The sequence below is a fragment of the Dipodomys spectabilis genome, unplaced genomic scaffold, assembly GCF_019054845.1.
Source record: "Dipodomys spectabilis isolate Male_0828 unplaced genomic scaffold, ASM1905484v1 ptg000772l, whole genome shotgun sequence".
NCBI lineage: Eukaryota > Metazoa > Chordata > Mammalia > Rodentia > Heteromyidae > Dipodomys > Dipodomys spectabilis.
In genome coordinates, this window is record NW_024871449.1 from 276,017 (window position 1) to 287,500 (window position 11,484).

The 11,484-nt window shown below is 55.0% G+C and overlaps 1 protein-coding gene across 1 annotated transcript in view; it reads left to right on the forward strand.

Moving 5' to 3' along the window:
* Positions 1 to 11,484, forward strand: part of Chd5 (chromodomain helicase DNA binding protein 5) — a 53,735-nt gene that overhangs the window by 19,258 nt on the left and 22,993 nt on the right. The window contains exons 5-11 of the mRNA XM_042672789.1: positions 867 to 1,105; positions 3,876 to 4,000; positions 5,113 to 5,236; positions 6,357 to 6,523; positions 6,683 to 6,904; positions 8,530 to 8,736; positions 8,894 to 9,105. Of these exons, the coding sequence (XP_042528723.1) occupies positions 867 to 1,105; positions 3,876 to 4,000; positions 5,113 to 5,236; positions 6,357 to 6,523; positions 6,683 to 6,904; positions 8,530 to 8,736; positions 8,894 to 9,105 (1,296 nt within the window). The remainder of the gene's footprint in view (positions 1 to 866; positions 1,106 to 3,875; positions 4,001 to 5,112; positions 5,237 to 6,356; positions 6,524 to 6,682; positions 6,905 to 8,529; positions 8,737 to 8,893; positions 9,106 to 11,484) is intronic.

Here is an 11,484-nt window from a genome sequence, read left to right on the forward strand (position 1 = left end):
AGTTTCATGGACTTCCTGCTTGGACTGGCTTTGAGCCTCAGTCCTCAGATCTCAGGCTCTTGGGTAGCTAGAATTATAGACATGAACCATTGGTGCCTGGCTTCTTGTGTCTTTTTCTTTTTTTGTTGGTTGTGGGGCTTGAACTCTGGGCATGGGCGCTGTCCCTCAGTTCAGCTCAAGGCTAGTGCTCTACCACTTGAACCATAGTGCCACTTCCAGTTTTCTGGTGGTTTATTGGAGATAAGAGTTTCACAGAACCCCCCTGAATACTATTTTTACAATAAAAAGCCTATTAAAAAAAAACTAAAAAAAAAAGTTTCACAGACTTTCCTGCCCAGGCTGGCTTTGAACTGCAATCCTCAGATCTCAGCCTCCTGAGTAGCTAGGATTACAGGCGTGAGCCACCAGTGCCTGGCTTCTTGTGTCTTTTTCTTGATGAAAGGGCAGGTTGCAGGCCCTTCTCTGGCCCACAACACAATTGTAAAAGCACCCGTTGTGAAGAGGGAACAGGAAGTATTTGGGGGGTACATTCTTGTTTCAGCTTTATCCTTTACCAGCCTTTGTCCCTTTTCTACCTAATTTTTTTTCATAAGTTTTTTATTGTAAAAATACTGTACAGAGAGGTTACAGTTACATGAGCAAGGTAATGAGGACATTTCCTATCGAGCATTGTTTCCTCCTGCTTTGTTTTTCCCCTACCATCCCTTCCCTCCCGCCTCCATAACTACCTCCCCCACTTCTACCTAGTTTCTAACCAAGAATGTGGGGCTGGTGCCACATGCAGGTGTAAGGAGGGGTGGGCCCTGCCCTTTGCCCTCTGCCCTCTGCCCTGTCCTCCCATCATCCTCTCATCTCTTCCTTTTCAGGCCACTCATAGCCAAGAAGAACCCAAAGATCCCTATGTCCAAAATGATGACTGTCCTGGGTGCCAAATGGCGGGAATTCAGTGCCAACAACCCTTTTAAGGGCAGCTCTGCGGCGGCGGCGGCAGCGGCGGTGGCTGCAGCTGTGGAGACGGTCACCATTGCCCCTCCTCTGGCCATCAGCCCCCAGCAGGTGCCCCAGCCCATGCCCATCCGCAAGGCCAAGACCAAAGAGGGCAAGGGTAAGGCTGCTGGTGGGTGGAGAGTGAGACCTGCCTGACAGAGGCCCCCTGGGGCCTAGGGGGCGGCCCCAGACAGACCTGGGCGGCCAGGGGCATCCATAGTGTTTATTGAGAATCTAGTGCTTTGTGTCATCTTGGGCTGACTTAGCCTTCCTCAGCAGTAACTGGGCGCTGTAGCTTCTGGCTTGCCTGCCTTCTGGGTCATGTAGCTTTACCTTTACTCCCTCTGTAACTTGGCATGGAGGGGGAGGGATGGAGAAGGGGGAGGAAGGGGCTGCAGTATGGAACTGCTCCAGCCCTGGGCTTCGAGCTTGGGCAGACCGAGGTTAGCCCATTGGCCCCTCTCATCCCCTTCATACGACAGCTTTCTCAGGTATGCAGGGCAGCACAAGTGTCCAGTTCTTGCCTCCTCCAGCTGCAGAAAGCACATTGGGAGCAGGAAGTGGAGGGTCAGGAGGGAGGTCGGGGTCTAGTATGGCTCAGTGATAGGGCAGGAGGATGGAGAGAGGAGGGCGGGAGAAACGGGCTTGAAGAGCCTGGACACGGAGCCACCTGGGCAGAGGTTCTGGTCGGGGATGTGAGTGGCATTGATCCCTCTAGAGCTGTCCCTGGTGGAGCCACCAGCTGCTTAGCCGTCCTGTGGGCCCTGACCTTTATTTATTTAGTACTACTGGGGATTGAACCCAGATAAGAGTCTCACAGGCGTTCCTGCCTGGGTGGGCTTTGAACCGAGATCCTCAGATCTCAGCCTCCTGAGTAGCTAGGATTACAGGTGTGAGCCACCAATGCCTGGCTAGCCCTGGTGCTTTTTTTTTTTTTTTGTCGGTAGTGGGGCCTGAACTCTGGGCGCTGTCCCTCAGCTCTTCAGCTCAAGGCAAGCGCTCTACCACTTGAGCCACAGCCCCACTTCCAGCTTTTTCTGCTTATGTGGTGCTGAGGAATCGAACCCAGGGCCTCACGCATGCAAGACAAGCACTCTACCACTGAGCCACCTTCCCAGTCCCCGCTTTTAATTTTTTTTTTTTGTCGTTTAGGGGCTTGACTCTGGGCCTGGGCGCTGCCCCTCAGCTCTTCAGCTCGAGGCCAGGGCATTGCTCTTGCTAGATAGAAGGTCAATCACTTAAGCTATACACTAGCCCTTGCACTTTTGTTGTTGTTGTTGTTGGCTGTGGGGCCTGGGCGCTGTCCCTGCGCTCTTCAGCTCGAGGGGAGCGCTCTACCACTTGAGCCACAGCGCCATTTCCGATTTTCTGGTGGTTTATTGGAGATTAGGGTCTCATGGTCTTTCCTGCCTGGGCTGGGTTTGAACTGAGATCCTCAGATCTCAGCTTCCTGAGTAGCTAGGATTACAGACGTGAGCCACTGGTGCCTGGCCTGCTTTTAATTTTTTTTTTTTTTTGGGTCCGGTCATGGGGCCTGAACTCTGGGCCTGGGCGCTGTCCCTCAGCTCTTCAGCTCCAGGCTAGCGCTCTACCACTTGAGCCACAGCGCCACTTCCGGCTTTTTTTCTTTTTTGCTTATGTGGTGCTGAGGAATCAAACCCAGGGCCTCAGGCATGCAAGGCAAGCGCTCTACCACTGAGCCACCTTCCCAGCCCCCTGCTTTTAATTTTTGATGTAGGGTATTGCTGACTTTTTTCTGGCTGGCCTTGAACTTAGTGATCTTCTTCTTCTTTTTTTTTTTTGTCAGTCGAGGGGCCTGAACTCTGGGCCTGGGCGCTGTCCCTCAGCTCTTCAGCTGTAGACTAGCGCTCTACCACTTGAGCCTCAGCCCCACTTCCGGCTTTCTCTGCTTATGTGGTGCTGAGGAATCGAACCCAGGGCCTCATGCATGCAAGGCAAGCACTCTATCACTGAGCCACCTTCCCAGCCCCGGTGATCTTCTTGCTTCTACCTCTTGAGTTGTTTTACTGAGGGCTGGAGACCCTGTATTTCAGCCCCAAGGAGCTTTTGTTTCTGAGACAGTGCTGTGCCCTGTAGCCCTGTGATGTGTGTCTGTACCCTGCTGTCCTGTGTCCTGGTCACCCGGAGCTCCAGGGGGCCTTGGCTTGTTTCCCACCTGCACAGGCCCCTCACTTGATATTTTTCCTGGACTCCAGCTGCTGAGCTATTGATTTCCTAAGCTGCCTATTCAGAGCTTGAAAAATGGAAATAGATTTTCTGTGGTGCTGCCCCAGGGTACAGCTGAGTCCTGAGAGCCGTGGCCCTATGTGCACTGTGGCTGGGGAAGGCCTGGGAGAGGCGACTTTGGTAGAGCATGACTCCTACCCCCTTCTTGGGGAGGATATTACTCCCCAGGTGGCTAATGGTGCCGTGGCCAGCGGCATATACAGAGCATCAAACCTGCAGGCCTCTCCTGGGGTGACTGGCAGAGTGAAGTGGGGGTTGTAATGCTTGTGCTGCTTAGACCTGGGAGGCTGGCAGCCAGGGAAAGGGTTCCAGGATATCCCAGGGTGATCCTCTGGGGGTCTAGGCATGGATCATGGTGGGTAGGTGTTCCTTTGTGGCCCTGCTGGTGTGGAGATTAGGAGGTTCCTTGGGGGAGGGTATTCCTTTCTGAGGGGTAAGAGCTGAGTCCAGTGCAGCTGGCCGTACTGGCATTTATGGTCCATGTCTGTGGTATTCCAGTGGCTGGAGTAGAAGGATGTAGTCGGTCTCTAGCTTTCCTTTGTAACAAGGATGTACCTCTCCCACCCTGGTATATAGCAGGCCGGGGGGAGTGGGAAGTTGGTGGCAGTGTTGGTCACTGAAGCCCTTGTCACAATGTCCAGGCCCTGGAGTAAGGAAGAAAATCAAAGGCTCCAAAGATGGGAAGAAGAAGGGGAAGGGGAAAAAAGTGGCTGGGCTCAAGTTCCGCTTTGGAGGGATCAGCAACAAGAGGAAGAAAGGCTCCTCGGTGAGCGTGCGTGTGCATGTGCGTACATGTGTGTCTGCGTGTATGTACACGAGAAGGGCTGTGATAATCATGGCGTGCGGGCCCTTGGTTCATTCTGCAAAACCAGCGGGAGCCACTCCCCCTTCTCCATTCTATGTGCAGGCCTCACTGTCCCCTTCTATCTGGTAAGGGGTACAGACTCGATTCTTTTAGGGGCTTCCTTAGCTTGGGCTGTGGGCGGGCGGACCCAGCTCAGTCCTGGTGTCTGTGGTCCACAGCAGTGGGTCCCTCCAGGGAGCAGGTAGGTCAGCTGAGAGGCTTTGGAAGGGTGATGCCCAGGGAGGTGGCATGGGCCAGGCCAGCTGGAGCCCTGACCACTCTCCCTGACTCCACGATCCCAGTTCCAAGCCTAAGCCCTGGGACCTCCCTTCTCTGTGTGGGGGCAGCTCCTGCTTCATCCCATTGGGAAGCTCTTTTCCTTGCCTTCCCCCAGCCCTGGAGTGGGTCAGAGGAGAAAGCTAGCTGGAAGCTGGGGGCAGATGCTCTTAACATGGAGTTACATCCTCAGTTCCTCCCGGAGGCAGGGGCCAGGTCTCAAGTCTGGCTGTCTGGAGCAGGGGGTGGAGCAGAAGGGGTGGCCAATCAGACCTGGCAGTCTAGCTCACCTGAGAAGATGTTTGTTATCTCCTACTGTGCAAGCCTTGGGCTTAGCCAAGGCAGGCTGCTCTTCAGGTGCAGCCTGGCTGGCAGGCAGGCTCCCCGGGAGGGAGGCCACCGTGAGCCAGGCCGATGGGACAGACCAGACCTGGAACCATGCTGTGCCATGGGTCCAGTCAGAGAGATCTGGGAGACTCACTGGTAGAGGGCTCCTTAGGGCTTCCCTGTGCAGCATGCATAGGAGTTAGGAAGAGTGGAAGGGTAGAACCTGGGGGTATGTTGGAGTGGAAATGTGGGAGAGTCGGAGGGCTGAGAACCAGGCTTGGAGTGTGGAGGGACACTGCGCTGGCTATGGCTGCCTCAGGGTGGGTGGTGTCTCCGGAGCTCACCCCATGGGGTCTGGAGGTATTGCTGTATCCCAGGGGCTGTACTACCCAGGGCTCACCCTGGCTCACACAGGCCTCCCTTCCCCACAGAGTGAGGAGGATGAGCGGGAGGAGTCCGATTTGGACAGTGCCAGCATCCACAGCTCGTCAGTGCGCTCTGAGTGCTCTGCAGCCCTGGGCAAGAAGAGCAAGAGAAGGCGCAAGAAGAAGAGGAGTAGGCCTCCTGTGGTCCTCCTGTGGTCCTCTGGGAGGGTCTTGGGGCTCTTGCTGTGGGTGGGGTAGAGTCCCCCCCTCCCCGGGAAGCAGGGGAAGGTCATCTCCAAGCCTCAGCCTCTTCTAGCCTTGGCTGGGCAGTTGATCTGTGCCTTCATCTCTGTTGGGGGGGGGGGCGGGGAGGGTGCATCCTGCTCTGGGCGTGGGAATTAGGAATCCAAGGCATTAGCAAAGTAGGTACTGGACAAAGCACTTTTTAAGCTCATCCACCATCCACCCATTGAGTCCCCAAGCCCAATCCTATCCTCTCCTGCTTTCCCTCCTTTCCTGTTTACCCATTTGTCTAAACTTTCTGTCCATCGGTCTGTTCCTCCACTCTCACCTTTCCCCACTTTCATTCCTTTTATATATCCTCTATCCTCATTCTTGCTACCTTAGGCATTCTCCAGCATTTGTTCAACCCATTGGTCCATCCTTCCACCTATTCATCCACTACCCACTCATCCAACCATCCATCCATCCATCCGTCTGTCCATTTGTCACTCAATCATTGACTCACCTATCCATCCAATCATCAATCTACCTACTAATACACCCACTAATTTATCCATCCATCCACATATCCATTAATCTACCAGCTCATTCTTCCAACAATCTTTCCACTAACTCCTCCATCCAGCCACCCACTCATCCATCCATCCAGCCATCCATCCATCCATCCATTTGTCATTCAATCATTGACCCACCTATCTACTCATTAATCTACCTACCAATATACCCACTAATCTATCCACCCATCCATCTCCCCATTAATCTACCAGCTCACCCTTCCATTCATCTATCCCCACTAACTCATTCATCCATCCATCCATCCATCTCTCCATCTACCCACTCATACATATCCATCTATGTACCCATCCATCCATCCATCCATCCACCCACTAACCCACCCATTCATCCATCTACCCATCAATCTACCCACCCATTATCCAGTCAGCTGTCCCTCACCCACCCATTCCGCCCATCCCTCTGTTTAAGTACGTGCCGTTTGCCTATCTGGCCTGAGATGGTGGTGTTTGTGCATTGATTTCCTTCCATCAATGCCTCTCTCCTCACTGTAGTTGATGATGGTGATGGCTACGAGACAGACCACCAGGATTACTGTGAGGTGTGCCAGCAGGGAGGGGAGATCATCCTGTGTGACACCTGCCCAAGGGCCTACCACCTGGTCTGCCTTGATCCAGAGCTGGAGAAGGCTCCGGAGGGCAAGTGGAGCTGCCCTCACTGTGTAAGTGTTGGTGGAGGTCTTGGGCTGAAAGAGGGTGTACTGGTGCCTAGTCCCCAACTGTGCACCATCACCCGGAGGCAGGTGCCCTGGGGAGGGTGAGTCCAGTCCTCAGGGGAGGGGACCCAGCCTTGGGGCCTCCATCCAGACTTCCCATTGCAGGAGAAGGAGGGGATCCAGTGGGAGCCAAAGGACGACGATGAGGAGGAGGAGGAGGGCGGCTGTGAGGAGGAGGAAGATGACCACATGGAGTTCTGCCGCGTCTGCAAGGATGGCGGCGAGCTGCTCTGCTGTGACGCCTGTCCCTCCTCCTACCACCTGCACTGCCTCAACCCGCCGCTGCCGGAGATCCCAAATGGTGAATGGCTCTGCCCGCGCTGTACTGTGAGTGTTACACCTGCCCCGACCCGCGCCGACGACCTGTCCAGGCCCTGTCCAGGGAACACGTGCCCCACCCCCTGGCCTTGGGACTGCGCCTAGCGCTGCACCCTTCATCGAAGGTTGTAGCACCTGCTAGCAAGGCTACGCCCACTGCTCACAAACACCCCGCCCCCTGGCTACTGGAGCACCCTACCCCACAAAGCCTCTAGAGGCACCTGCTGGCCCAGGCCACGCCCACTCCCAGCCCGCCCTGAAAAAAGTGCTCACTTCGCTCAAGGCCCTGCCCACCTCATTCTGCTCCTAAATTAATATCCACATCGTTGTTGGTTTTTACTCTGCACCAAGGGCCTCCCACACATGGCATTCTTTTAGTTCACCTGCCAAGCTTTTTGTTCATTCCTATTTTCATTTAAAAAATTTTGGGGAGGGTGCTGCAACTTCTCTGCCAGTGAGCTATATCTCCAGTCCTGTTACTCTCATTTTTCAGAGGATAAAACAGGTTTAGGGAAGTGGTGTGCTGCCTAAAACCACATAGCAGCAGAACCAGCTACCCAGGGCCACCTTGCACTGGCTCCTGTCCCAAGGCTCAGTAGTGAGAGATCAGGAGCCTGTCCCCCTAGAACCTTAGAACCTCTGTTTCCTTGGGGAGAGAGGAGTGTTCCCCAACACTCCCACCCCTTGATCCCAGTCCTTGTAGGCATGTGGAAGGCCCATGCTCTGAGTGATCCTCTCACCCCCTCACCCACTGGTGATCCCCCCTCCCCAGGTCTGGGCTGTGCAGAACTAGCCCTCGGACACCCATGTACATGTGCACTTGTGTCTTGTGGTGTGCCTGTGTCTGGGTGTGCATGCATGTTTGGGTCTGTGTAGGGGTCTGGGGAGGCCCTCTTCATGGGCACAACTTTCTTTGTTCTCCTAAAGTCCCCTGAGGTGGGGGGAAAAAATCCTCTTGGGTTCCTCCCTGTAGAATGGGACCTTCCTTGTCAGTGGAAGAAACATTTCTTGCCTCTCCCTGCTCTGTCTGTGGACCTTTGCTCTTATCTAGACTGGAGCAGGGTTGGCTCTGGGGTTTGTGGTGGCCACTATACCTCCAGAGAGCTTTCATGAGTGATTTGATGCCAACAGTCCTGAGAAGTACTGCCGAACAGGTACAGGCAGTGTGTACACAGGCAGGGGGCAGGCAGTGGCAGAGCGGGGGCCTGTCTTACATCCCGGCAGAGCTTACTTCCTCAGTCTCTCATCTCTGCCCCAGTCCATCCAGGATGTGAAAGCCCCTCCACCAGGGCTGCTCTGAGCCATCCCAGGCTAGCATTTGCGGTGCACAAGAGGTGGTGTGTGCCTGTTGTACTTCTCTGCCAGCTAGCAGCCCTATGGGGGCCAGCATTCACTGCGGTCCTGGGTGTGTTCTGGGCAGAGGGGAGACCTGTCCTCCTGCCTTGGCCAACTTGGAGACCCCCCACCCCCAAGTGCCTGCCTCCTGCATGCATACCACTTGTGGCTAGGGCATGGGGCCTTGGTCACTGGGTGCTGTTCTGACTGGGGAGCCTGTGTCCTGCTGTCATAGCAGCTTCAGGGTGAGGTCCTGTGGCTAAGCCCTGAACTTGGGGGGGACCCTCCTTCCTCCACAGTGTCCCCCACTGAAGGGCAAAGTCCAGCGGATCCTCCACTGGCGGTGGACAGAGCCCCCAGCCCCTTTCATGGTGGGGCTACCAGGACCAGATGTGGAGTCGGAGATGCCCCCACCCAAACCCCTGGAGGGTATCCCAGAGAGAGAGTTCTTTGTCAAGTGGGCTGGACTCTCCTACTGGCACTGCTCCTGGGTGAAGGAGCTGCAGGTGAGGCTCCTGGGTTAGAGGGAAGGACACGGTTGGGAGTTGTGGAGAGGGAGGGTTGTCTGACAAGCCTGGGAGAGGGCTTGGGGGGCGTGAACTGGGGTGGGTGGCACAGGGTACCCCCACCTCCCTCTCTAACATTCACACCTTCCACGAACAGCTGGAGCTCTACCACACGGTGATGTATCGCAACTACCAAAGAAAGAATGACATGGATGAGCCGCCGCCCTTCGACTATGGCTCTGGCGATGAGGACGGCAAGAGTGAGAAGAGGAAGAACAAGGACCCACTGTATGCCAAGATGGAGGAGCGCTTCTATCGCTACGGCATCAAGCCAGAGTGGATGATGATCCACCGCATCCTGAACCACAGGTGAGGCTGCCTTCTCTGTGTGCACTGCTGCACAGGGCCAGTGCTTTGGGGCCTCTGCTCAGAGCTGTGGGTGCGGCAGGGCACCCCACGGCTGGTGGTCTGTCTGCAGTCAGGAAGGTGTCATTCAACACGTTCACCCTTGTGGTAGGAGGACAACCCCTGCGGGACCTGATTATTGGTCTGTGAACCTTGAACAGAGCAGGATCCCCAGTAACGTGGGACCCCTGGCTCCCAGGCTCCTTCCAGCTTCCTGCCTATGAACCAGACTGGGTCTGAGATAGGAGGGTGTTCCCATTATGCTCACATTGATCACATCTGCCAAAAGTAATATGTCCTGTCTCCAAATTCAAGAGTAGGCCCAGCAAGGTTAAGTCATTGTCTGGTCACTCAGCTGAAGTGCCAGGCCTGGGATTTGAACCCAGCACTTTCCAACAGCATCCAAGGCTCTAGGTATGTTTCTAGGTCTCCTGTGCTGGCCAGCTCAGACACACTGGGTCTGGATATGGCTCTCCCGGGTGGCATGAGGAAGATTGCCAGTACTGCAGTCTCTGTGAGTGCCAGGCTGGGGCACATGGTGGCAGAACCTTCCTTCCTTCCTTCTTTCCTTCCTCTCTGATCCCCTCCCCCCCCGCCCCGTTGTACCAGTCCTAGGGCTTGAACTAAAGGCCTGAGCACTGTCCCTGAACTTTTGTACTTCAGGCTAGCACTCTACCACTTGAGCCACAGCTCTACTTTAGTCTTTGTTTGGGTGTTTAATTGGAGATAAGGGTCTCCCAGACTTTCCTGCCTGAGATGGTTTTGAACGAGGATCCTGAGCTCTCAGCCTCCTGAGTGACTAGGATTACAGGCGTGAGCCACTGGTGCCCGGCCTGGAACCTACTTTCTTAGCCACTGTTGTGGCCTCCTCCTGCTCCTGTGACAAATCTGAGCTGAGCAGCCTGGAAATGCTCCAGGTGACTTAGTAATTAGAAACTGGAGGAGACCTGGAGGAGGAGGCAAGGGGCTGGGGGCCGGCTGGTTAGAGAGGAGTTGGTATGGTGGTGGATAGTGGGAGTTCCTGCTGACTTTGGGGTTCAGGTGCTTGAGAACAGGCAATGGCGACAGGAGTGCCGGCTGCATGGTAGCAGTCTGGAGCTCTGAACCTCCCCCACAAGCCCCATCTTCAGGGCTCTGCCTTTCCGGGGCTGACACGGGTGACCTTCCTCACTGCGGGCAGGGCAGAGGTTAAGGACATGTACCAGATGCTCAGATTCCTGCCCCCGCTCCCCATTTGCTGAGCTTTGTGGCTGCGGGCACCCATCCCTTCTTTTCTCCTGTGACATGGGCCGCGGTGAAGCTAAAGGGTTTGTCAGGAGCTTGCCGGGGCGGCCTGTGACAGGAGACTGTAGAACATGACTGAGCGGTCGTGTGGTTGTGAAATGTCCCTGTCCCTCCTCCAGGAGGATGATCCTTTTCCTGTGGGAACCTGAGCCCCACCTTGAATTTGACCCTCACTTTTTTTTAACCTTTATTCAATTGTAAGCTAAAAGCATAAATGGTGGTTTTTCTCTGTCTTCCAGAGTGGAACAGGTGACTGTTCCTAGAATTTATTCCCTGGTGTCTGCATAATGACCAATTATTTATTGAAAAAAAAGCCATTGGTTTCCATGGTGATGGGGAATCAGTTTTGCTCTTAACAGTCCCTGGGCCAGCTACAGCACTGCTCCCCCATCTTTTTTGCTCGCCACTGGTGTTCGGGGGCCCCACAGCGCTCTGGCCGTGCTGAGCGCCCTGGCCTGGTGATCTGATGCACTCATTTGGGTAAGAAGCCCTGACAGGATTGAGCTGTACACTGCTGCCCATAGGTCCTTGTGCTCAAAAGTGTTTGGAAGAGTCCATGCCCCTGAATCTTTGCCTCCTTTTTACCTCCCTGATGGGCACAGCTAAGTGTTCTTCATTAGCTTCTACCCCAAGGGAGAGTGCAGAAGTCCTGTATCCAGACTCCATGGCAGCAGGGGCTGGAAGGGACCATGTGTGCTGCCCTCAGCCCCCGTTAGCTCCGCCTCTCAGTGGCCTTTTCTTTGTGGCTCTGCCACTTCCCACTGACTGACCCTCACCAGCCCCCATGAGCTGGGTGGCCTCAGAGGACCTCCTGCACCCATCTGGGTCCTTTACCCCTGGTGTCATCCTCTTATGTCCCCATTCCCCTCTCCGGTTCTGGTAATATGCCTAAAACTCAAGGCCTGTCCCTTAGATTTTTTTTTTGGGTCCGGTCATGGGGCCTGAACTCTGGGCCTGGGCGCTCAGCTCTTCAGCTCAAGGCGAGCGCTCTACCACTTGAGCCACAGCGCCACTTCCGGCTTTTTTCTTTTTGCTTATGTGATGCTGAGGAATCGAACC